The 27,467-nt window shown below is 42.6% G+C and overlaps 1 protein-coding gene across 4 annotated transcripts in view; it reads right to left on the reverse strand.

The window, feature by feature from the left end:
• The window catches only part of mia2 (MIA SH3 domain ER export factor 2), a 68,253-nt gene extending 41,601 nt beyond the window's left edge, over window positions 1-26,652 (reverse strand). The window contains exons 1-6 of one of the 4 annotated variants that reach the window (XR_009509058.1): window positions 26,308-26,651; window positions 22,380-22,513; window positions 16,078-16,164; window positions 11,788-15,643; window positions 8,727-8,969; window positions 8,544-8,647 (exon numbers count right to left, since the gene is read on the reverse strand). Coding sequence is in view for 2 of the 4 variants with exons in the window: in XM_059956747.1 (XP_059812730.1) it covers window positions 8,544-8,647; window positions 8,727-8,969; window positions 11,788-15,643; window positions 16,078-16,164; window positions 22,380-22,513; window positions 26,308-26,419 (4,536 nt within the window). In the remaining 2 variants the exon portion in view is untranslated. Of the gene's footprint in view, window positions 1-8,543; window positions 8,648-8,726; window positions 8,970-11,787; window positions 15,644-16,077; window positions 16,165-22,379; window positions 22,514-26,307 lie in introns of all 4 variants that reach the window. The other 3 variants (XR_009509059.1, XM_059956747.1, XM_059956757.1) reach the window with 3 other exon arrangements.
• Between the last annotated feature and the right edge of the window lie 815 nt (window positions 26,653-27,467).

Raw genomic sequence — 27,467 nt, forward strand, 5'->3', positions numbered from 1 at the left:
AGCTCGCCCTACATCACAGCCAGCAGAGGTCCCAGTACACATCCCTGCGGAACACCACTAATTACAGAACTCCCGTTCGCATAATACCCTTCGACCACCACCCTGTCTTCTTTGGGCAATCCAGATCTGAATTCAAGCAGCCAATTCCCCATGGATTCCATGCACATTAATCTTCTGGATGAGGCTCCTGTGAGGGACCTTGTCAAATATCTTACTGAAATCCATACAAACAACATTCACAGCTCTAACTTCACCCTTGTCACCTCGTAAAAAAGTTGGTAAGATATGACTTCCCCATACTGGCTCTCCCTAATTAGAGCATGGATTTTCAAAGCTCATAAATCCTTTCCCTAAGAATTCTCTTCAGTAACTTCCCTACTACTGATATAAGACTTACAGCTCTTTAGTTTCCAGAATTATCCCTGGTTCCCTTCTTGAATAATGGAATAATAAGCTCCTCATTAGTCCTTCAGGGACTCGCACATGGCTAGAGAGGGCACAAAGATATTGACCAAGGCTCCAACAATCTCTTCTCTTTTCTCTCTCAAAACCTGGAGTATATCTCATTAGGCCCTGGGGACTTGTCCAATTTAATGCTCTTGAAGAGACCTAACACTACCTCCTCCTTTATCTCAAAATGCCCTAGCACATCAATACACTCAGCACTGATCTCCCTGTCATCAACATGGTCTCATTGATAAATACTGATGTAAAGTACTTATTGAAGAGTTCACCCACATCCTCCACCTATAATCAAATGTTCCTCCCTTTATTTTTGAGTGGTCCTACCTTCTCCCCAGTTATCCTCTTGCTCTTGATGTATGTATAGAATGCCTTGGGATTCTCTTTAATCCAACTTGCCAAGGGCTTTTCATGGCCCCTCCTGGCTTTCCTAATTCCTTTCCTGAGTTCTTTTCTGGCTCTGTTTGATTCTAGCTTCCTAAGCTTTACATTTCATTTTTCTTGTTGACTACATTTATCATCTCTCTCAACATCCAAGGTTCTCTTATGTTGCAATCCTTGTCCTTGCATCTGACTGGAACATACCTTTCCTGTACACTGTGCAGATGGTCCTTAAACACCCTCCACATGTCAGATGTGGACTTGGGGTTATAGTAAAGAACAGCACAGGAAAAGGCCCTTCTACCCATTTAGTCCATGCTGAACCACTTAAACTGCCTTCTCCTATCAACCTCCACTGGGACCATAGCCCTCCACGTACCTATCTAAACTTTGCTTTAGTATTGAAAGCGAGCTCACATGCAGCACTTGTGCTGGCAGCTCATCTCACACTCTCATGATCCTCTGAGTGAAGGAGTTTCCCTTCTTGTTCCCCTTAAACTTTTCAACTTTCACCCTTAACCTTGACCTCTCTTTGTATTCCCACCCAACCTCAGTGGAAAAAAACCTACTCGCATTTACCCTATGTATACCCTTCAATTTTTCAAACCTCTATCAAATCTCACATCAATCTTCTATGTTCCAAGGAGTAGAGTCCTAATTTATTTAATCTTTACTTATAGCTCAGGTCTTCCAGTGCCAGCAACCAACTTGTAAATGTTCTCTGCATTCATTCAACCTTACTTACATCTTTCCAGTAGGTAGGTGACCAAAACTGCACACACTACTCCAAATTAGGCCTCATCAACATCTTATACAACTTCAACATAACATCCCAAATGCTGTAAATATTTAATTTACGAAGGCCAATTTGTCAAATGTTTTCTTTACAACCCTATCTACCTGTGACGTCACTTTTAATGAATTATGGACCCATACTCCCAGATCCCTTTTTTCTACCGCATTCCTCAGTGTTCTACCATTCACTATATGAGACCTGCCCTGGATGGTCCTACTTAAGTGCAAAACCTCACACTTGTCTGCATTAAATTCCATCTGCCATTTCTCAGCCCATCTTTACAGATGGTCCAGATCCTGCTGCAAGTTCAATTAGTCATCCTCGCTGTCCACCACTCCAACAATCCTGGTTTCATCTACAAATCTGCTGATCCGATTAATCACATTATCATCCAGATCACCAATACAGATGACAAACAACAATGGACCCAGCACCGATCCTTCCAGCACTCGGCTAGTCACAGGCCTCCAACCCAATGTTTAATTCAATTTACTACTTCATCTTGAAAATCGAGCGACTGAACCTTCTTGAGCAACTGCCCATGTGGGACCTTCCCAAATGCCTTGCTAAAGACCATGCAGACAACATCCACTGCCTTGCTTTATCAACGTTTCAGATAACTTCCTCAAAAAACTCTATATGATTGGTTGAACACAACCTACCACACACAAAACCATGCTGATTATCCATAATTAGTCCACATCTATCCAAACACTCTCCCTAAGAGTGCCTTCCAGGAACATTCCCACTACTGACGTCAGGCTCACCAGCCTGTGATTTCCCGGTTCATTTTTACAGCCTTTCTTAAACAGCAGAACAAGATTAGCTATCCTCAAATCCTCCGTTTGCTAACAGTCAGGTAAAACACCTCGGTGAGTTGCAATGCTAAAAGTGCAGTATTGTTAAATAGCAGCATATGTTGATGAAGTTAGATAAGGAAAGGAGTCTGCTGATAGATATAACTTAAAACTAGTGTCATGCTGGAAACAACTTTCATTTCTTCTCTAGAAACATATCCATTTTAAATTTGGAGACGTGTCATGGTGGATCTTTTGGACCAGATTATCAATTTCCCTGCTGTAATACAACATAATGCAACATTACCATGGCAATGGGGGGCGCAGTCTACAGCTAGAAGAAATGGCACAGTCAACAGGAGCAAAAGAGATGTCAACAAACAGAAGTGTCCGACTTGGTAATAAATGGGCGAGACGAGTGCAGGACGATGTGGGTAAGGAGAGGGGGAGGTCGGTGACAAGAGGGCGGGGAAGAGATGATTGAGTGGAGGAAGAGGAGGATGGAGAGAGACAGGACCGGGACGGAGGTGAGGGGTGAGGGGTTGGTGGAATCAACTACTTGCCGGCCGGGAGAGCGATGTTGTTAAGAAATCCTGGGCCATCACCGGCAATCGGCTCTTCAGCAGCCACGGGCAGTCGGCACCCTGCGGCAAATCGCAGAGGGACCTGAACCGTCCGCCCCTCTCCGGACTCCCGAGGCTCAGTCGGGGCGACGTGGAGCTACCGGTTGCGTCGGACCCACCGCCATCTTCACAGCGCTGGCTGTGCTTCCGGGTCGAAAGGCACGGTCCGCAGCAGCTGCCTTCCGGTCAGCCGGGCCCGGAGCCCAGGCGGCATCAGCTGGACGGGCAGCAAGGACGGCCAGTGTGCCGAGTAGCATGGAGTGGGCATCGGGGATGGATGGGTGGGTCACCGGGGTTGCCGGCGTACAGAGTTTGGAGAAGTAGGGGACGGGGGTTGGGCGAAGGGAAGGCACCACTTTCTGTGGAGAACTAGGTTACTCGGCCACCTTTAACCTCATTCCTACTGTCAGCGAAGTGAAATAAAGCGAACAGTAGCACTGCCCCTTTCACAACCTCCCCCGCAGACAATTAGAAACAAATGCATTCAAAGCTGTGGAGAAACTGTCCAGCACGGACGGAGCACACAAACAGCAACGGTGTGAATACATCTAATGCCAGCCCAGATTATGTTCTCAAGTGTCTGGAGCGGAACTTGAACCCGTGACATTTCGGTTAAAGTCAAGTGTGTTTCCCTGTTTATCTGACAGCAAGTAACACAAGCACCTCAGTTCTATCAAAGTACATATATGTTCCACATAAAACCCTGAGATTAATTTTCTTGCGGGCAATCACAGTAAGTAAAATAAACACAATGAAAGACCGCACCCAACATGACACAACCAACGTGCAAAAGACAACAAACTGCAAATATATAAAAAAAATAATAATACTAAGTAAGCAAGAAACATCCTGAACATAAAATGAGGAATCCTTGAAAGTGAGTCATACGTTGTGGGAACAGTTCAGTGATGGGGCGAGTGAAGTTAACCGCTCTGGTTCAAGAGCCTGATGGTTGAGGGGTAATAACTGTGCCTGAACCTGGTGGTAAGATCCCGGAGATTCACGTATCTTCCAACTGAAGGCAGCTGCGAGAAGACAGCATGTCCTGGGTGGTAAGGGTTCTCAATGATGCATGCTGAGCCAAGGCAATAAACTTCTGCATCCTTTTAGTACATTGCTTAACTTTGAGATGTCAAAGCTAGTTGAAAATCCTTTTAAAATGTTTTTAGTATTGCAGCATAAGAAATGTTGCAGCCAAATTGCAAACAATAAACTCCTATACTGTATATAGTGCGTGTGTGTATATGTAAATTTTAAAAAATGGTGTTCTCTTTTTCTAAATGTTGACTGAAGGACAGTTATTTGTTGGGACATCTGGGGTTAATTTCTGTGTCCTCCTTTGAAAAAGTGCCAAGCTTAATATTATGTCCAGATGAGGTCAAGTGGCCTCTCCTCAGCTTCACATTTCATCTCAAATGACAGTGATTTCCTGAGTTCTGTAATGGACTATCATTCCAGCACTGTGCCTGGAGCAGTATGTTGAATGCACAATTATCAACGCAGACACTAAGCCAAAGAAGGGAAGTTTGTAACTATCCTTTGAAATCTCTACATTTTTCCTACATTTTTGTACAAAACCAGTTTTAATGGTGTCACCATTCATGGCTATGGCTATAACGACAGAAGCTCCAAGGCTGCAATGCTCTCAGCCACATTACTGTTCTTCTGTATTAAATTTTTACATGAACAAAGGGAGTTGGACGATGTCATAGGGAAAACTTTGGGAAGTGTGTCTGTGGAATTGAAGACTGACAAGAAACAGTGAAATGTTAACCTTTCAGAAATGAAGCTGAAAACAAGATCTGAATTGGTCTCAACTTCGGTATACCACTTGAGGCATGGTAAGTGGTGTGAAGAGTAGCAAATCGAAGGCGCAATTAACCAAGGAATACATGACAGTAAATGAGCAGAATGACAAAAGAGTACGCAGAGAAGGGTGATTAAAAAATGCGCCGCGAAAACGTGAAGAAGTGCGTGTGGTGAACGATGTATACCTGTCTGGACACACCCCTCTGCTGACTGCCCCTGTGGCTCCTCCCACAGACCCCTGTATAAAGGCAATTGGAGCACGGCTCCACCCTCAGTCTCCGGATGTCTTGCTCCTTTTTTCCTGCTAATAAAAGCCTATCGTTCACTTCCTGTCTCCGAGAGTTAATGATGGTGCATCAGTGCGGATTGTTAAACCGACACACCAGGAGGGTGTGGACAGGCTGAGCAGAGATGTTGAAGAGAACAAACTACCAGAGCACCAGAGCTGCTGACAGCAAGTCCATCTGCAGGAGTTCCAGCAAAGCCGAGGCCGAGAGCTGCTAATGCGGACCTCGAAGGAACATGGAGAGAGTGGAGTTCACACGGACAGGGTGGGGTTCACACGGACAGGGTGAGGGACACGGACAGGGTGGGGTTCACACGGACAGGGTGAGGGACACGGACAGGGTGGGGTTCACACGGACAGGGTCGGGTTCACACGGACAGGGTCGGGTTCACACGGACAGGGTGGAGTTCACACGGACAGGGTGGAGTTCACACGGACAGGGTGGAGTTCACACGGACGGTGAGGGACATGGACAGGGTGGGGTTCACACGGACAGGGTGAGGGACACGGACAGGGTGGGGTTCACACGGACAGGGTGAGGGACACGGACAGAGTGGAGTTCACACGGATGGTGAGGGACACGGACAGGGTGGGGTTCACACGGACAGGGTGGGGTTCACACGGACAGGGTGAGGGACACGGACAGGGTGAGGGACACGGACAGGGTGGGGTTCACACGGACAGGGTGGGGTTCACACGGACAGGGTGGGGTTCACACGGACAGGGTGAGGGACACGGACAGGGTGAGGGACACGGACAGGGTGAGGGACACGGACAGGGTGAGGGACACGGACAGGGTGAGGGACACGGACAGGGTGGGGTTCACACGGACAGGGTGGGGTTCACACGGATGGTGAGGGACACGGACAGGGTGGGGTTCACACGGACAGGGTGGGGTTCACACGGACAGGGTGGGGTTCACACGGACAGGGTGGGGTTCACACGGACAGGGTGAGGGACACGGACAGGGTGAGGGACACGGACAGGGTGAGGGACACGGACAGGGTGAGGGACACGGACAGGGTGGGGTTCACACGGACAGGGTGGGGTTCACACGGACAGGGTGGGGGACACGGACAGGGTGAGGGACACGGACAGGGTGAGGGACACGGACAGGGTGAGGGACACGGACAGGGTGAGGGACACGGACAGGGTGGGGTTCACACGGACAGGGTGGGGTGGACACGGACAGGGTGGGGTGGACACGGACAGGGTGGGGTGGACACGGACAGGGTGGGGTGGACACGGACAGGGTGGGGTGGACACGGACAGGGTGAGGGACACGGACAGGGTGGGGTTCACACGGACAGGGTGGGGTTCACACGGACGGTGAGGGACACGGACAGGGTGGGGTTCACACGGACGGTGAGGGACACGGACAGGGTGGGGTTCACACGGACAGGGTGAGGGACACGGACAGGGTGAGGGACACGGACAGGGTGGGGTTCACACGGACAGGGTGGGGTTCACACGGACAGGGTGGGGTTCACACGGACAGGGTGAGGGACACGGACAGGGTGAGGGACACGGACAGGGTGAGGGACACGGACAGGGTGGGGTTCACACGGACAGGGTGGGGTTCACACGGACAGGGTGGGGTTCACACGGACAGGGTGGGGTTCACACGGACAGGGTGAGGGACACGGACAGGGTGAGGGACACGGACAGGGTGAGGGACACGGACAGGCTGGGGTTCACACGGACAGGGTGAGGGACACGGACAGGGTGGGGTTCACACGGACAGGGTGAGGGACACGGACAGGGTGGGGTTCACACGGACGGTGAGGGACACGGACAGGGTGAGGGTCACGGACAGGGTGAGGGACACGGACAGGGTGAGGGACACGGACAGGGTGGGGTTCACTCGGACAGGGTGGGGTTCACTCGGACAGGGTGGGGTTCACACGGACAGGGTGGGGTTCACACGGACAGGGTGGGGTTCACACGGACAGGGTGAGGGACACGGACAGGGTGAGGGACACGGACAGGGTGAGGGACACGGACAGGGTGAGGGACACGGACAGGGTGGGGTTCACACGGACAGGGTGGGGTTCACACGGACAGGGTGGGGTTCACACGGACAGGGTGAGGGACACGGACAGGGTGAGGGACACGGACAGGGTGAGGGACACGGACAGGGTGGGGTTCACACGGACAGGGTGGGGTTCACACGGACAGGGTGAGGGACACGGACAGGGTGAGGGACACGGACAGGGTGAGGGACACGGACAGGGTGGGGTTCACACGGACAGGGTGGAGTTCACACGGACAGGGTGAGGGACACGGACAGGGTGAGGGACACGGACAGGGTGAGGGACACGGACAGGGTGAGGGACACGGACAGGGTGGGGTTCACACTGACAGGGTGGGGTTCACACGGACAGGGTGAGGGACACGGACAGGGTGGAGTTCACACGGACAGGGTGGAGTTCACACGGACAGGGTGGGGTTCACACGGACAGGGTGGGGTTCACACGGACAGGGTGGGGTTCACACGGACAGGGTGGGGTTCACACGGACTGTGAGGGACACGGACAGGGTGGGGTTCACACGGACGGTGAGGGACACAGACAGGGTGGGGTTCATGTGTACTCACGAAGGACACAGACAGGGTAGAGTTCAAACGTAATCCCTTTTTCTTTTTACTAACACAGAACCTTTTACAATTTGCCTTTTTGTTCCTTGTAAGTTTACCTACCATATCCTATTTTCATTCTGTCAATCAATTCTTAATTGATTGTTGATTAATTCTAAACAGCTACTATTTTGAATTCTTTATACAAGTTCACCTTGAATATAATGTTGTCCTTAAGTCCTTTTATTCATCTGGCAAGTTGGTGCAGTCTTTTTTGCTAGTCTTAATATTGTGGATAGATCGCAAATGGAAAGCCAGGAGAGTGCTGAGAGGATTTGTCAAAATATAAAAAGGCAAATAAATGTGTCAGCAAATAGAGGGGGAAATACAGGTACAGGTTATCTTGTCAATTAGGTGGAGGTGTTATGGGGGGGGGGGTGTTTCTCATGACGGAGTGTATAAAGCGTCAGGAGCTGATGTTTGGGTTAGATAATAGTACCTCCACCAGGAGCATGCTGTTCCCTCAGAAAGGTTGGAGCCTATTAATCGTCTGAAGAATCTGCTGACAGGGTCTATCCTAGAATATCATAAATGTCCACCTGACTGAGTTACTGTTGCCAACTGACTTACACTCAGGTATAGGTCACACGATAGAAGGAAATGGACAGACAGAAAAGTGAAAACAGGAAGCAAAGCTGAAAAGTAACATTCAGCACATTAAAATACATTCATCCAACTAGAATAAAGTGCAGCGGAGACCTTGTACAAGTTGTTGCAATATTTTTTCTAGTTCACAGTATAAAATAATACTTACATTTTGGATGAAATTATCAACGATTATCAAGAAGTTTTGTGCATTGAGCTCAAAGACTCTGCTTAATTTATGGGCAGCTGCCTCATCAAAACTTGTTTCATATTCTGTTAAGAAAATGAGAAATGAGAAATATTGCTTTTAGACTTTACTGAGAACACTAATACTTTTGCACTTCCTACTCACCAATGTCATTGTCAGTTGGTGTTCCAACTTCTGGATCATCAAATACTGATGGTTCTTTAGCTTCACTTAAGTGTGTGGGTCTCGCTTTCTCTTCAGTCTGGTAGTTGCTAGTTTCCCCATTGTCCGTGGTCCCACTCTGCTCCTGCAGAAACTTGCTCATTTGAACAGTTTCTTCAAGAATTTCTGCATTTTGCTCATTGCTTATAACTTGAGTGTTTGAAATGTCACCTGAACTGAAAGCATCTGCAAAATAAAAGATTAAATTTTTTACTGCCTCTAGTTATTTGCAAAGATGCAGTCAGACGCTTAACTGAATCTGAACTAAAAGTTGATAGTGAAAATTCTGGGGAGTATTGTCCAGGTATTCCTGTGCAACACCACACAATCCGATATGGTGATGTTGAATTAAAAGTAAACACTGCTTTTATTCAACAACCAGTAGATGAACAATGACTAAAAAGTGCAAATATATTTTTAAGTGAAAGTGGATCACCATGCATAATCTTACAACTGTTACAGCTTATCATCCTGAACCATTGAACATAACTTCTGAGGTTTTAAGATTTACTGCGTATTGCTTTCACTGTTTTTGTTTGTTGTATTTTCCCTTTGCAACTTTTATTTTGTTACTACAGGCTCCCTTAGGAAGTTCAGTAAGGAGATACATATAGAGAAGGCATTCAGCCTCAAGAGCACGTTTTGCCATTCAACTTTAGCCAGGTTGCTATAAGATACAAGTTGTGCACTGGCTTGATGACGTGCACAATTTGTCTGCATCATCAGAATTTCAGCACCGATGCTGGAGACTTTAGAGCAGGGGCTCCCTAACATGGACTCTTACCATTAACTGACCCAGGTTAGGAGACCTGCTTTAAAGGAGTTTCCACTGTACATGGCCCATGACCTCTTACCTAACTGCCTATAAAATGATGCTGATAGATACACTTTGATACCAAAACACAAATAATTAAGAAACCACCTTTATATCCTGTAGATCCTATATTATCTATAAGGTTGTTAGCTACAAGCTAAACAAAGATTATGCAAGATCACTACAGATGAAGCAAGAATACCTCTGCACATCATCTTCTATTTTCTCTCTGCCTATCCTTCCCTTCTCCACCACTGTTTTTTTTTAAATCTCTCAACTTTTCTCTTTGTTATGACCTGAAACGCTTGATTTTCTCACCACGTTACCCAACCCATTGTTAATGTTTTATTTCAGGTTTCTAGTAACTGCAGTATTATACATTTTGGCAATCTACCTCTGGATTCTTAGCAGCTTCACTGCCCAACTACCCACATAACGATGGGGCTTTTCCTGACCTGCCTTCTGCTCTAATAGGAAAGAAATTGCCCTCTGCTTGTCCTTTTTGTAGAGACATGGCCAGAAACAGTGCACATCAAACATGAAGCCAGGTCTTACTGTTGCACATCTCTGTTCCAATGCTTCTTCTGAACGTGCAATGCTCCTCAAACTTAAATTTCCTAAATATTTGAAATGCTAAATACTCTGATTCTTTAATAAGATGTCCATCTCCTTCTCTGAGTTTAGATGTACAAACGTTTGCAAAATAAAAACTTCATTTTCTATTGCTAGACTTGGCTGGGTTAGCAGAGAGTAACTGAGTCGGCAAGGAAGACATTTGTTGTCTTCAGACCTCCACAGTGTAGGGGAAACTTTCCAAGTCTCTTTATTTGAATCAACATGTAGGTATCACACAAGTGGCTGAGATACAAGAACAGGATTATATTTAGCTGCGATTATCTTGTATTTGACCACCTTCATTCATAGTTTGGGCTCTTAAGTGTGTTATGTGGAACCATAGTCAGCAGGAGTCACAATGTCAGACTGAAAAAACACATTAAATTCAATGCCACTATCTCTATTAATTATGATTCTTGAACAAATGACACAAGTTGCACACCAGCCATGTACAGTGTTCTTTACCAGCAAACTGGCAACTGAATTAATTAGAGAATGCCTGATATGAAAGATTGGGAAAAATAATCACTATTGTGTGACAAGGGGTCTTTCAATCCTGGGATATTAAAAATAAAACACATTGTTTTACCTCATCTGGAACCGATATTAGTTCTTGACTTTAAACGATTAGCCATCGGAAATGGGGATTCAAAATACAAATCAAAATAAGATTTAAAAAGAGTGGCTGTTCTCATCTTTTTTAAAAAAAAGCAGAAAATATACTATTCTCATGAAGTCAATTCTCAATACTTTTGACCGCATTTTAATCAGAAATTTGAGGTGCATTTTCATTTTGGAAGTTGAATTGTCTTGTAACTTTTGCACCACTTCTATACTTTCACGATGTTCCCTGCATTCACCCTTCATTCTTGTCATATTTGAGGTCTTTTGTTAGACACCTCTTTAAAATTGGTTATATTATGCAGAATATCATTTAAATATTTACCTAAAACTCCAATAATCTGGAATCCAATTGTTCAGAGATCATTCTGGTTTGGAATCTGGTTTTGTTTTCTATAATTATTTTAAAAATCACTGGAGCCTCTTCCACATGCTTTCTTTAAACTCAGCACAGTCCTGATTTCTGCACTTGCTTTGGACTTATTACAGTCTCATTTCTCATATTCCCTATAAACTAAAGGGGACTCTGGCCCAACTCATACTTTAAGCTCAACAGGTTCCCATTTCTTGCATTTCCTATAAAGGTACCCTGTATTAAACTACTGTGTGAAATTTTAATAACAATATATCCAAATGCCCAAAGGATCAAATTAAGGTCAGTCACCACCAAAGTCCCGAGGTAGCAGACTATTGGAGTTTTATTGTAATTTTGTTTTCATTACTTTGACACTCAAGAGTTTTGCAACTGCATGAGCCTGACTTCCTGAAAATATCTTTCCCAAAAAATGTAAAAATCAAGTGCTTTCTCAAAAATTTGAGATCATTATGGAGGTGAGTACTATCAGCAAATATACATTTGACTCTGAACTTCTTAAGATTAACTTTTGCTTAAGCTACAAGTGACCTATTCACTGGAATGTAGAAGCATTAGCCTGGTAGTCACTGATTCTATACCTTTTGATGTCACTGATTCTTCTTCAGCACCACTTTCATCTTTACATGTAGAAGTGGTCCCAAGCACATTTTCACTGCTGGCCTCTGGTCTGGTATGAACTTCTTCAATCGGTTTAATTGAGTCTTTCCTTTTGCGAGCTGAGGTCGTTATCAGCTGTTCAGAATTGCTTTGCGCTTCATCCTTCTGTAAGTTTGCAGAAAACGATTCACTGGATAACCGTGTTGTTTTCTCATTACCCAGAAAATTGTTTTCAGCGTAGTCTTGATTTATTTGATATTCTGTTTCTTTGACAACATGCTGGGATTTAATTTTAGTATCAGTGTCTTGATGTTTACTAGAGTGTGGTGTATGTTGATTCACATTGCCAGAAGGTAATGAATTGAAAAGTTCTACCATTGCTTCAGTTTCCAGAGAACTATGTACCTTATTACTATTTTCAGTATTTGTAGTGGTCCCACTGTTGGCAGGTGCAGTTGTGTCTTCCTCTGATGAATCTACCGTGGAATTTAAAGCAACAAGTTGATTTTCTGATTCTAAATATAACCCTTCATCTTCCATACTATTTTGTTGATAAGAAGAGTTTCCTTGGTTCAGGGTTTTGTCATCATATGAAAGGGTGTTCCCTTCAGGTTGTGAATTTGATAAAGGATGTGATAAAGTTTGTTCCTTTTCGTGAATGTTGTTTTTGATATTCAACGTTTCCTTTACCAGAACTTTGCTTTCATCCGACATATGTATCAAAGCATCTGTCTGGACTAAGTCTTCATTAACGTGCACATTTTCAGTAGAAGTATCTTCCTCATGTTTTGAAGTAGCAGGCCATTGAAGTTCTGACTTAGAAGTTGCTTGCTGTGCTTGCAAACCATCTTCATCATGCATTTTCAGTGAAAAGGGTTTTTCAGCAACTGAAACAAGCTCAGTAGTTGCTGATTTTAAAAGCTGAGGTTCCTTCATGACAGGTTCTTCTACATTCTGACATTCACTATAATCTGAAGTATCCTGACTGGATTCAGTATCTAATGTCAAGGATTGGTGCTGTAAGGCATTTTGGTCTCCAGTTGGATTTTCCTTTGATAGATCCCTAGTATGATATGAAACCTGCTGCATAGATTGTAATTGCCATGTTTCATCACTGACATTTGTAGCTATGACCCCTTCATCATCCCTGTTTAGTTGTGACACTTCTTGTTTTTTAACCTTCTCAGACAACGAATTGTAATGGTCTGAAGTTTGCTCTTCTGCTGAGGTAAAATGTGTAACTTGTACAGAGGCTTCTTCATTATATAATTCATTCTGTGAAGATGGGCTAACTTGACTAGAGGAAGAAATTTCACTGAGTTTTAAACTGAGGGTTTGCTGTTCATTATCAGTTTGTTTCTGGGATAAAAGCTTGTTGTTACCTGAATCACCAAGTTCTTCAAATTGTAAGGCTGGGTTAACATCTTTCTCTTGTGAGGTTAATGGCTTATTTTGTAACTGTTCCTCTAGCTGATGCTGATCACCGTCTGAAACAGGGTTCTCTTTCAAGTCTGGATTTACTATCTGTTCTTGTGAGAACTTTTTTCCATTCTGCAACTTATTTATTGAGGTACCATCAGTGGCATTTGAAGTCTGTTGCTCTGATTTCAGTCTGGACGCTAAATTATCTTGTGGAAGATCATGTTCAACTTGCAATTTACCCCACACTGAGCGATCTGCATTATCTGCCTCTGTAAGAAATGTAGTTTCTGAATGTGGATCGTCATTAGGTAGCCATTTAGAATGCATTGTTAAACTTTGTTCTTCTTCAGACAAACTTTCTGGAGCTAAAGGGTCATGTTTACTCATGACGGCAATCTTTTGCTCTTCTGAGTTTAGACCCTGGTTGTGTGCATCCTCCTGTTCACCATGTAGTTTTTCTCCAGAATATACATTTTCATATGGCAGAGTCTTTGTATCATCTGAAAGATGTTGTTTAATTTCTGAAATATGTATCAGATGTTCTTGCAAACTTTGATCTTTATGGATGCTTTCCTGTGTCGATGGTTTACTAGGATACAGGAAATCAAAATCTTGTGGTTCCTGAACACCTTGTGATTTTGATGCTTTGCCATCAAGGTTGTTTTTTAACCCATTTATAGGAAGTGTTGATTGAGTGTGTTCACTTTTTGTTTCCCTATATTCCTCCTCAGATTGTGGCAAGCTATCAGGCTGACAGTTGGCATCATTCTCCACCATGTTCAGACATTGTTTTGGTGACTGAACTGTGTCATCATTTATTAATGAATCAGTAATTGATTTCAATGTGGAAGAACTCTCTTCAGATTTGGTATCCATTGTGTTTTCTTTCTTATCCCTAACAGTACATAAACTCTTCTCTTCTAGAGGGTTGGAAGCAGAACAATCTTCACTGTTTTTATTAAACATTAATATATCTTTTAAACCAAAGGTACCCCTTTGTGATTTTGATCTATCAACATCTAATGTAGTTTTTTTGCTATTTTCAATAATGGTTTCTTTAGTTTCATCCAGTAAGGTGGAGATCTCATCTTCATTTCCTTGACTAAAGCCTAACATCTTACTTAAACTAGAGTGAGACCATTGTGAGTTTGATTTTCCTTTTCCTTCTGGAGCCTTTTCATTTCCGTTAATATTTTGTGCTTCTTCTGAAGGTCTGAATGTCTGACCCCCATTGTCACCGCCAAAGCTGAAGACATTACTTACTGCATTCAAATCAACCCACCAATATTCTGACTGATCATTATCATTTCTACTTTCTTCCCTGGTGACTTCTGTTTCTCCCGACACATCTGAATTCTGAGCATCATTGATTTGCCCAAACCAGGACTTGTCACTTAAACCAAACAGTGACTGAACATTACTCATTAAGCTCTGATCACCCTTGTCAATATTTTCTGATTGACTATGTTTTGGCCTTGAATGATCTGCTGCTGAATGCTCAGATATTTTGTTTCCTGGCTTAGTTACTGAAGGTTTACTTAGGTCTGTTGAGTCATCAGCAAGATAACTATTTTCATGCTTATTATTTTCACCTTCCTTTGAAGATAAAATATCTTCTGATAAATCACTGTTGAAAGTTAACAGTTTTGACAAACCCCCAATCCAACCTGACATTCCAGAATCAAGGATTCCTTTAGCCTCATAATACATATTTGTATCCCCCCCTTCTGACAATACAGAGTCCTCGTCATTGTCTAATGGAATTTTCCGACTTTTAAAAGAGTTTTGCTGTATAGACGGGTCATTTGGTTCCACAGCCTGTTCATCCTTCTTAGCTTCCAAACCAAACCACCCACTAATTCTAGATCCAATCCAATCAGATTCCTCTTGCACAACTTCAGAGACTTCATTATTTTCCATTGTAATAGGGTTATCGTCACTGATTTCCTGCCCTGGAAGTTCATCTTTTTCTGCACTAATATGTTCGTTCTGCACAGAGCCGGGAAAAGTGAACAAGTCAAATTCATTATTATCTGTGTGCCTGGAGCCACTCTCATCATTTAATTGATTCTGATGATTAACTGGTGAAAGAATTTCATTTATTTGTACATTCTCATCAGGTGCTAGACTTTTTTGAAGTTGCTCTTTACCAGAGTTCATTTCTAGTTTTGTAGTATGGTGTGTTCTTTGAATCTGCCTTTTACGAATATTGATTATGTTGTCCACAGGTTCAGTTTTGGCAGAATTACCTTCATCAACCTGGTTGTATTTATTAAACTTAGTTCCATGTTCTAATGTGGCTTCTGTTTCTTCTGAATTTGAGAAAGCATTTTCTCCATATTCATTAATCACAAAATCATTTTCTTCATCATCTATGAGATAATTTTCTTCATTAAGACAAAGGAAATCATTATCCTGAAAGAACAAATGTTAAGTGTTTAGTTTGCATTTCCCATACAGAATACTTTGATAACTTTTTGGTAGTCAACAATTCTGTGAGAGATTATCTTAAATCAAGAGCTGCTTTTGTGTGGGAATTATGTTACTTAGGAGCAACAGACTCACCATGGGATAACCTCACACAATCAATCGGTGTAGCTATACCATGGGTAATAACTCACTAGTACTCTGCTCCACATCAAACCTTCTCTCACTAGTAATAGATAAATAGATCCAAATTTTCCCATTTTTCAAAGCTTTGTAGCACAGTTAATACACAGTATATTACATATGATATATACTGTAATATTAACAATGCTGGAGTATTTTCAAAATGTATATTTTAATTTTTAAAATATTTTAAGAAATTATATTTATATATTAAACACAATTATTTGAATTAAACTTACCTGGGTTGGTAGCTCTAATTCATTTGATGTTATGACATCATCAACTTTAACTGCATCTTTTGGAAAATATCCGAATTGTTTCCCTATCTGAAACAGAATTAACAGCATTACAAGAGATCTTGGGAGCCATTGAAAGAGGATCATATAAAGGTCTTCATGCTTTGTGGCTGCATTGTGGGTAGACTGAAGGAACTGCAAGGGTAAAAAGACCCTGACGTGATTTATATACGGGCATCCGAACAGTAGCCAATATGTGGGCTATGAATTACAAGGGGAGATAGAAATTGCATGTCGAAAGGATAATGTTACAATATTTAAGGGGTGATTTCAATATGCAGATAAGATTGGGAAAATCAGGTTGGTGCTAATTTTGGATACCAAGAGAGAGAATTTTAGAATGCCCATGAGGTAGCCTTTTACAGCAGCTTGTGGTTGAGCCCACAAGGGGATCAGCTATTCCAGATCGGGTCTTGTGACATTTGTTGTGTAACTGGATTTGATTAGGGAGCTTAAGGTAAAGCAGCACTTGGGAGACAGTGAATGTAATATCATGGAATTCACCCTGGAATCTGAGAGGCGGAAGCTAAAGTCAGATGTATCAGTATTACAGAGGAGTCCTGAGATCCTGTTGTATTCCACGTTGGACTGAGACACGGATTTCTCCTTGCACGCCGGATACAGCGGTCGGACATGAAGGTTTCTCAGTTTACAGAATGGACTGAATTGCTGATTCAGAGAAGGCAAAAGGAGGTGGTGTGTGTTTCATGATCAACTCTCACTGGTGCTTTGTCGAACTCATGTTGCCCCGACTTGGAACATCTAATGGTCAAATAGTATCCATTCTATTTACCCGGGGAGTTCTTACCCGCGAACCTGACCTCAGTGTACGTAACACCAGTGGCCAACTGTAATCAAGCACTTAGGACACTGCAGGACACCATCTCTGAACAAAAAACAGCCCATCCCGATGTGTTTCAAATCATAGTCAGAGACTTCAACCAGACTTGTTTGAAGAAAACCCTGCCCCGTTACTATCAGCATATAACCTGTAGCACCAGAGGTCCCAACATACTGAATCACTGTTCTACTAGGATAAGGAATGCCTACCATTCCATGGCCAGACAATATTTTGGTAAATTGGATTGGTTGTCCTTCTGCCTACGTACAGACAGAGGCGAAAGATCAAAGCTCCAGAGATGAGGACAGCAAAAGGTTGCTGTGGGAGGCAGAGGAGCAGCAATGGGATTGCCATGTTCAAGGACTCATCAGGGATCTGAATGAATGCACCATGGTTGTAATGGACTTTATTAAACAGCTGTAGATGAGTGTGTCCCCATAACATCATTCAGAGTCTTCCCCAATCAGAAGCCCAGGATGAACCACAAGATCCAAAATCTGCTGAGAGGCAGATCAGAGGCACTCAAGTCTGGTGACCAAGAAAGTTATAAGAGGTCCAGAAAGCCATCTCATGGGCAAAGTGGAAACTCTGGACCTACTTGAATCAATGAAGGATGTTTGATAGTTGAGGCAGGGATTGAATACCATCACCTCTTATAAAGTTAAATCAAGCTATATAGGAGATAGTAGAACCACATCACCATATAACAATTACAGCACGGAAATAGGCCATCTCGGCCCTTCTAGTCCGTGCCGAACACTTACTCTCACCTAGTCCCACCTACCTGCACTCAGCCCATAACCCTCCATTCCTTTCCTGTCTAGACCTATCCAATTTTACTTTAAATGACAATATCGAACCTGCCTCTACCACTTCTACTGGAAGCTTGTTTCATACAGCTACCACTCTCCGAGTAAAGAAGTTCCCCATCGTGTTACCCTTAAACTTTTGCCCCTTAACTCTCAACTCATGTCCTGTTTGAATCTCCCCTACTCTCAATGGAAAAAGCCTATCCACGTCAACTCTATCTATACCCCTCATAATTTTAAGTACCTCTATCAAGTCCCCCCCTCAACCTTCTACGCTCCAAAGAATAAAGATCTAACTTGTTCAATCCTTCCCTGTAACTTAGGTGCTGAAACCCAGGTAACATTCTAGTAAATCTTCTCTGTACTCTCTCTATTTTGTTGACATCTTTCCTATAATTCGGTGACCAGAACTGTACACAATACTCCAAATTCAGCCTTACCAATGCCTTGTACAATTTTAACATTACATCCCAACTCCTATACTCAATGCTCTGATTTATAAAGGCCAGCATACCAAAAGCTTTCTTCAGCACCCTATCCACATGAGATTCCACCTTCAGGGAACTATGCACCATTATTCCTAGATCACTCTGTTCTACTGCATTCTTCAATGTCCTACCATTTACCATGTATGTCCTATTTTGATTAGTCCTAACAAAATGTAGCACCTAACACTTAGCAATATTAAACTTCATCTTCCATCTTTCACCCCACTATTCTAACTGGCCTAAATCTCTCTCCAAGCTTTGAAAACCTACTTCATTATCCACAACACCACCTATCTTAGTATCATCTGCATACTTACTAATCCAATTTACCACCCCATCATTCAGATCATTAATGTATATGACAAACAACATTGGACCCAGTACAGATCCCTGAGGCACACCACTAGTCACTGACCTCCAACCTGACAAACTTCACTTCCAGATGAGCTCCATGTCTTCTATGCTCGCTTTGACCATCAAAACATGGAGGAACCATCACAAACCCCCACATCCCCCACTGATCCTGTGATTTCAGTCTCTGAGGCTGACGTGTGAGCAGCCTTCAAGAGGGTGAACCACAAAAAACATTTGGCCCAGATGGGATACGTGGCCAAGTACTAAAAACCTGTGCTGATAAACTGGCCAGAGTGTTCACTGAGATCTTCAACCTCTCACTTCAGCAGTGTGAGACACGCAGTTGCTTCAAGCAGGCTTCAATTTATACTGGTGCTCAAGAACATGGTAACTTGCCTCAATGACCATCACCCATTAGCATTTACTTCCACATTGATGAAATATTTTAACAGGTTGGTGATGAAACATATGAACTCCTGCCTGAGAGCAAATTAGATCCGCTCCAATTTGCCTACTGGAGCAACAGGTCCCCAACAGATGCCATCCCATTGGCTCTTCACTCAAACCCAGAACATCTGGACAGCAAAGCTACATCCATCAGGATGCTATTTATTGACGACAGTTCGGCATTCAATACCATCGTCCCCATCAAAACTAATCAGTAAGCTTCAAGACCTTGGTCTCAATACCTCCTTGTGCAATTGGATCCTGGATTTCCTCACTTGCAGACCCCAGTCAGTTGGGATTGGCAACAATATCTCCCCTGCAATCTCCATACACATGGACTGTGCGCTTAGTCCTTTAATCTTCTAGCTTTATACTTAAGACTTTGTGACTAAGCACAACTCCAAAGTGGTCTCGGCCCAAATCATTGACTGTACTCTTTTCCATAGATACTGCCTGGCCTGCTGAGTTCCTCTGGCATTTATTATTATTAATTCCTGTTCTTGTATTTGCATAGTTTATTGTCTTCAGATGAACATCTAGTTCGGGCTGTCATTCAGCGATTCTGTTATGGTTATTATTCTATAGATTTATTGAGTATGCCCACAAGAAAATTAATCAGCATAGTATAAGTTGACATATGCACTTTGATAATAAATTTACATTGAATTTTGAACTTTAAAGGGAATTACAGAGGCATGAACGAGGAGTTGGCTAAAATTGATTGGAGGAGGACACAAGCAGGGGTGATGACAGAGCCGCAATGCTGGAGTGTCTGGGAGCAACATAGAAAGCACAGGGTAGATACATACCAAAGAGGACTAAATATTCTAAAGGGAGGATGTGACAATCATGGCAAGACAGGTCAAAGCCAACATAAAAGCAAAAGCGAGGCATATAATAGAACAAAAATTAATGAGGCATTAGAGATTGGGAAGCTTTTAAAAAGAACAGAAGGCAACTAAAAAAGCCAGAACAAGTGAAAAGATGAACTATGAAGATAAGCTGGTCAATAATATAAAAGAGGATTCCAAAGGTTTTCTCAGATATATAAAGAGGCCAGAGTAGATGTCAGACCTCTGGAAAATAATGCTGGAGAGATAGTAGAGGGAGCCAAGGCAGATGAACTGAGTAAGTATTTTGCATCTATCTTCACTGTGGAAAACACCAGCAGTATGCTCGACGTTCCATAGTGTCAGCGGGCAGAGGTGAGTGCAGTTGCTATTACTAGGGAGAAGGTGTTTGGGAAACTGAAAGGTTCGAAGGTAGGTAGATCACCTGCACCATATGGACTACACCCAAGGGTTCTGAAAGAGGTGGCTGAAGAGATTGTGGAGGCATTAGCAATGATCTTTCAAGATTCACTAGATTCTGGCATGGTTCTGCAGGACTGGAAAACTGCAAATGTCACTCCAGTCGTCAAGCAGGGAGGGAGGCAAGGGAGAAAATTATAGGCAAGTTAGCCTGACCTCAGTGGTCCGGAAGTCATTGGAGTTGATTGTAAAGGATGCGGGCTTTGGGGTACTTGGAGGCACATGATAAAATGGGCCAAAGTCAGCTTTCCACAAGGGAAAATCTTGACAAATCTGTTGGAATCCTTTGAGGAAATAACAAGCTTGATTGACAAACGGAGAATTGGATGTTGTGTACTTAGACTTTCAAAAGGCCTTTAACAAGGTGCTACACCTGAGACTGCTTAGAAAATATGAGCCCATAGTGTTACAGGAACAATACTAGCATGGACGGAGTATTGGCTGATTGGCAGGCCAACAGTGGGAATAAGGGGAGCCTTTATAATTAGCTGCTGGCGACAAATGGTGTTCCATAGGGTTCCGATGGAGACCACATCTTTTTATGTTGTATGTCAATGATTTGGATGATAAAATTGATGGCTTTTGGCAGATGTTATGAAGGTAGGTGCAGAGGCAGTGTTGAAGAAGAAGGTGTCTGCAGAATAACTTAGACTATGAGAAGGGGCAGAGAAGAGGCAGATGAAATACAGTGTCAGAAATTGTATGGTCATGCATTTTGGTAGAAGAAATAAAAGTGTAGTCTATTTTCTAAACAGGGAGAAAATTTAAAAATCCAAGCTGCAAAGGGACTTACTTGGGAGTCCTTGTGCAAGATTCCCTAAAGGTTAATCTACAGGTTGAGTTGGTGGTGATGAAGGCAAATGTGATATTAGCATTCATTAAAAGCAAATATGTAATGTTGAGGCTTTGTAAAGCACTTTGAGTAGCGTGAGCAGTTTTGGGCCCCTATCTGAGAGAGGGTGTGCTGACATTGGAGAGGATTCAAAGGAGGTTCATAAAAATGATTCTGGCTAAAACATTGACTGTACTTTTTAATCCATAGATGCTGCATGACTCCAGCATTTTGTGTGTGTTGCAGTAAATAATCTCCAGTTTTGAAAATATTATATTTTAGGTCCATTGAATAGATACTCAATCACAGAAATAAATTTTGCAGGGTGTCGCATTCTTCAATAATAGCAGATTTTACATAGAAGCCTAAGCACAGTAAAATCTGATAATTCAGAATCTGATTGTTTGGAGGTACTGATGGTTTGGCAACTGTCCAGAATGAGAGCTAGGGCTCCAGAGTTCAAGCATGGTGTACAACTGGAGCCCCAGTCCAGACTGTGAAAAGGATGAACGGCCAGAAGCAGGCCTGAGGTCCCGAATATCAGGGGTCAGAACCATGGGTGTGCTTGCAGCCAGACCAAATTCCAGAGTGCTTGAATACTTCTGGCTCCCTTTAAAGTCACTGGAAAAGTCATCATAACATTGTGTTGCATGTTAAAAAGGATTAAATGAATGTGTGTTTGGGAATTAACAGGAGTAACAACCAATACTCTGGAAAACGTGCAGTCTTATAAACATTGCTTCCAATTGTGGCCTCTGGCATTCACCCCTCTGCCTCTACCTCCACTGTTGGTAGCTGTGCTTTCTGCCGTGACATTTCTTTACACGCTGATCTACATCTCATTCTATCTCTTTTACAATACTTTTAGCCACCCATACTAATATTCAGCTTGTTTTCATTATCCATTATTTGTTTTCATCCATTTATCATTCTGTGTGATATATAGAGTGGTTTTGAAATGTTAATCGTAAATTTATGATGGAACACACAAAGGCTGATTACGTATCTGTAGAACGTTGCAAAGAAAGAACGTGATATACTTCCTACATCTATCAAGTGGACAACCAAGAAGGAACACAGAATTGATTTGATCGGTTATATTAATAAGCAAAAAAAAAAATTGTACGCAATATATTCAAGAAAAAAATATCAAAAAATACTTACACTTCCAGCCCATAAGTCATTTCTTTTCCCAGTCAATTTAAGATAAACAAATATGGAATCTCCATGCTTAAAAGTAAGGAATCTACAGTCACGACCTGTGTAATCCGACATAGCTGTTACTCTACTCAGATGTCCTGCATAAATATCAAGGGTAACTTGGTTAAAGCTTACAAAAAATGAAGGAAAATAAATTCAATTCAAATAATACTGAAAGTATAAGCTATCCGCTCAACAAATGATATAAATTATTAGATAGGACAATTTGTCCTTGTACATGCTTTGACATAATCCAAAGAATCAGTTTGTTTTGCCTTATTAATCTGGAAAGGATAGCTGAATCCACAAAGCAATCAGAATCTTTGAAATAATTTGCATAAGATACAAGTGGGTCAACAATCTGAATGAATGAATTAAAATAAGTTTCAAGGTTTTTCATGAAAGAATGGGTACAAAGAGAAATAAACAACTGTGCATTCTGGTCATCTGAAATAAAAACAGAAAATACTTGAAACACTAATCGAGTCAGCAGTATCAATGGAAAGAGGCCTGAGACATAAAATTATTGTCTTTGGCCTGAGACATAAAATTATTGTTTCCAGCATTTGCTATTTTTATTTTTGATGGACATAAACAACAGCAAATACCATAAAAAGTAATAACACAAAAAATTGTCGCCATACTGACAATCCAATATGTATAATAATTGAACAATCCACAAATGAAACAGGTTATTGAATTCTGAGAGAAGGTCAAGTTCAAAATATAATTCTCCAGGGAAATCATACATAGATAGCAAATCAGAAATAAAATAACCATCGATTAGCTTTATTTGTGACACGTACATCAAAACATAGAGAAAAACATACAGGTGCTTGAGAAACTGAAAGGTCTGCAGGTAGATAAGTCACCTGAACCAGTTGGACTACACCCCAGGGTTCTGAAAGAGGTGGCAGAAGAGACTGTGGAGGCATTAGTAATGATCTTTCTAGAATCAATGGATACTGACATGGTTCCAGAGGATTGGGAAATTGCAAATGTCATTTTACCCTTCAAGGAGGGAAAGAGGCAGTAGAAAGGAAGTTATAGGCCAGATAGTCTGACATCAGTGGCTGAGAAGGTGTCAAAACCAATTGTTAAGGATGTGGTTTTGGGGTACTTGGAGGCACACAATAAAACAGGCCAAAGTCAGCATGGTTCCCTTAAGGGGAAATCTCCAACAATACACACAAAATACTGGAGGAACTCAGCAGGCCAGGCAACATCTATGGAACAGTTGACATTTTGGGCTGAAACTCTTCGGATTTCCAGCATCTGCAGATTTTCTCTTGTCTGTAATCTTCCCTGCTGGAATTTTTAGAAGAAATAACAAGTAGGATAAATGAAAGAGAAGTGGTGGATGTTGGGTACTTAGACTTTCAGAAGGCCTTTGACAAAGTACCACACACAAGGCTGCTTAACAGGAGCCCATGGTATTACAGGAAAGATACCAGCATGGATAGAGCATGGGCTGATAGACAGGAGGCAAAGAGTGGGAATAAAATGGGCCTTTTCTGGTTGGCTGTCAGCGACTAGTGGTGTTCCACAGGGGTCTGTGTTGGACCACTACTTTTTACACATATGCCAATGATCTGGATTCAAAGATTTGAAGTATATCTATTATCAAAGAATGTATAAATGATACACCTTGAGATTTGTTTGCTTATGAGCAGCCACAAAGCAAGAAACCCAAATAACCCAATTTAAAAAAAGGATCATCGTTACTGCACTAATGATGGCTTTGTGGATGATATGAAAATAGGAGAAGGAGCAGGTAGTATTGGGGAAGCAGAGAGACTACAGAAGGACTTTGACAGATTAATAGAAGGGGCAAAGAAGTGGCAGATGGAATACACTGTTGGGAATTGTATGGTCATGCACTTTGGTAGAAGAAATAAAAGTGTGGACTATTTTCTAAAAGGAGAGAAAATTCTAAAATTTGAGGTGCAAAGGGACTTAGGAGTCCTCGTGCAAGATTCCCTAAAGGTTAATTTGCAAGATGAGTTGGTGGTGAGGAAGGCAAATGCAATGTTAGCATTTATTTCCAAGAGGATTAAACATAGAAGCATAGAAAACCTACAGCACAATACAGGCCCTTCGGCCCACAAAGTTGTGCTGAACATGTCGCTACCTCAGAAATTACTAGGCTTACCCATAGCCCTCTATTTTTCTGAGCTCCTTGTACCTATCCAAAAGTCTGTTAAAAGACCCTGTCGTATCTGTCTCCACCACCGTTGCCAGCAGCCCATTCCACACACTCACAACCCTCTGAGTAAAAAACTTACCCCGACATCTCCTCTGTACCTACTTCCCAGCACCTTAGACCTGCGTCCTCTTGTGACAACCATTTCAGCCCTGGGAAAATGCCTCTGACTATCCACATGATCAATGCCTCTCGTCATCTTATACACCTCTATCAGGTCACCTCTCATCCTCCAACACTCCAAGGAGAAAAGGCTGAGTTCACTCAACCTATTCTCATAAAGCATGCTCCCCACTCCAGGTAACATCCTTGTAAATCTCCTCTGCACCCTTTCTATAGTTTCCACTTTCTTCCTGCAGTGAGGTGACCAGAACTGAGCACAGTGCTCCAAGTGGGGTCTGACCAGGGTCCTATATAGCAGCAACATTACCTCTCAGCTCCTAAATTCAATTCCAATATAAAACAAGGATATAATGTTAAGGCTTTGTCAAGTGCCGTTGAGGCCTCACTGAAAGTATGTGCAGTTTTGGGCCCCTCATCTAAGAAAAGACACGTTAACAGTGGAGAGAGCTCAAAGGAGGTTCACGAAAATGATTCTGGGATTGAAAGGCTGATCATATGAAGAACATTTGATGGCTCTGGGCCTCTACTCACTGGAATTCAGAAGAATAGGGGGAGTTCTCATCAAAACCTATCAAATGTTGAAAAGCCTCAATAGAGTAGGTTTGGAGAGGATGTTTCCTATGATTGGGGAGTCCAAGAGCAGAAGAACACAACCTCAGAATAGAGGGATGTCCATTTAGAACAGAGGTGAGGGGGAATTTCTTTCATGGTGAATCTGCAGAATTCTTTGCCACAGGCAGTTGTGCAGGCCTAGTCACTGGGCATACTTAAGACAGAGGTTGATTGATTACTCAGGCCAAGAATGGATACAGGGAGAAGGTGGAAGATGGGGCTGAGAGGGAAATGGATCAGCCATGATGAAATGGCAGAGCAGACTTGATGGACAGTGGCAGGAATTTAATACCAATCTAACAGCTTGTGCTTAATGGCATTATGCTAACCGCTGTGCTCCCACCCTACTACCCTTCTCCCCCACTGTGAGGTGTATGTGTGTCTCTCTCTCTTCCCATTCAGGAACTTCAGTGGAACCTAGTTAAACACAAAATCAGGGCTAACACAGCAAGAAATAGTCTAAGGAGTTTCACCTCCACTGAAAGGCTACTCAAGGAAATTAATTCCCAGAGAATAAATACCATGTTCAGTTTTGGTCATTAAAATAATAGGATCTGGGCATGACATGCATTAACATGCGCCTAATCTCTGGAGTCAGGGAAACATTTAAATATCACATTAAGTTTCAAGCCTAAAAAAGTAATAAAAATGCTTGTAGTACAGAAAAACAATCACTTCAAGCAAAACCATGAGTATAGAACAAGGCAACACATATTCAAACAGTAAAAGAACAAATCTCAGATTGATATCAGTCCAGTGAGTAACTGCCATGGAATGTCATGTCTGGGCTAAAGACAGAAATCTTCAAATCATTTGGGAAAACAGCGTGACATAGTGTGAAGCTCTTAAAACCATCTTAATATGTCACGACTGGGCGCATAATATCATTAATCTCAATCACTCCCGAAATCAAGATGCTTTCCTTAGTGTTTAAAACTGTACTACATCACTTACTTTCACATTGAGGATCCCCGCACAGTTTAAAGTCAGACAGTTTGGAAATCATGAAGCATGGAATCAGCTGCAGGAACAGAAGTGAAGTGCTCAGGGCTGCGCCAGGCGCCATGTTGGCCTGCACTTCCAACGTATCTTCTCCAGTTTGGGCAGTCAGATGCTGAGATGGAAATAAGGAATGAACGTTTTTTTTCCCCACAGCCAACTAATAAATACCGACCCTCTCCCCACAAAATAAACAAACCCAAGTCCCGTTTCCCTTTGAAAAGCTACAGTTATTATTCTAAAAGAAAGCTACGACGTGTCCTTTGACTGTGGGGCACAGTGGGGCGTTTAATGATTAACTCCGTACAAAAAAAAAAGGCGACTTGCCTGGGTAAATCATCAAACCTCAACCGTTTGGGAGCCATCTGTAACGAGGAACATTGCTTGCGAATTGCTCAGCCTAGCAACGTTAAGGAACTTAGATTAGTTATAACAGCTGAAAGATAATTGTCAGAATTATTGACTTATAATGCTTCATTTCTATCACTTCACGTGACTAAATTTATTGGGTTATTTCGCCTGCTGGTTGAAAGGTGACAACGTTGTGAGAATTATTACAGATGCGTAGCTTTCTGTGACTCTAGCCGTACTCGGATTCAGATCTAACAAGGATTTATTAGAGGAGGCAACAAGTCAACTGACAGATGGTCATCGTGGCACAGATACTAATCGGTGAGCTGTTCAAAGCTTACGTTGACTTGTTTGCCTTGCACATTATGTCCGAATAAGGTAACCAGCCCCACCTAAAACTTGACCACATCGAAAGCAGTGTCATTCAATGCCCTCCGTTGCTTTCCACCCGTTATCCCAATGAAAACTGTCGGGTCTAGTTTCTCTGGCTTGGTAAATCGGATATTGGAGACAGCAAGCTTCGGAAACTTTTAAACCCACTGACAAGGTCTGACCGTCTGTCAAAGCAAGAAGCTTGACTTGACTCCTGGTTTAATCGTTGAGTCTGAATCTCGGCTAGCTTCCCCGCCCCGAGATAACACTAGCATTCAAGATTAATTTAATTTCAATCATTTGTACCTTTTCAGTTGTTGATTAACAGGATTGTTTTAAAGAGGCTCTCATTCAGAGTACAATATTCAAACAAAGGCGATGTGCTTACTATG

The sequence above is a fragment of the Hypanus sabinus genome, chromosome 2 (genome assembly GCF_030144855.1).
Source record: "Hypanus sabinus isolate sHypSab1 chromosome 2, sHypSab1.hap1, whole genome shotgun sequence".
NCBI classification, from domain to species: Eukaryota; Metazoa; Chordata; class Chondrichthyes; order Myliobatiformes; family Dasyatidae; genus Hypanus; species Hypanus sabinus.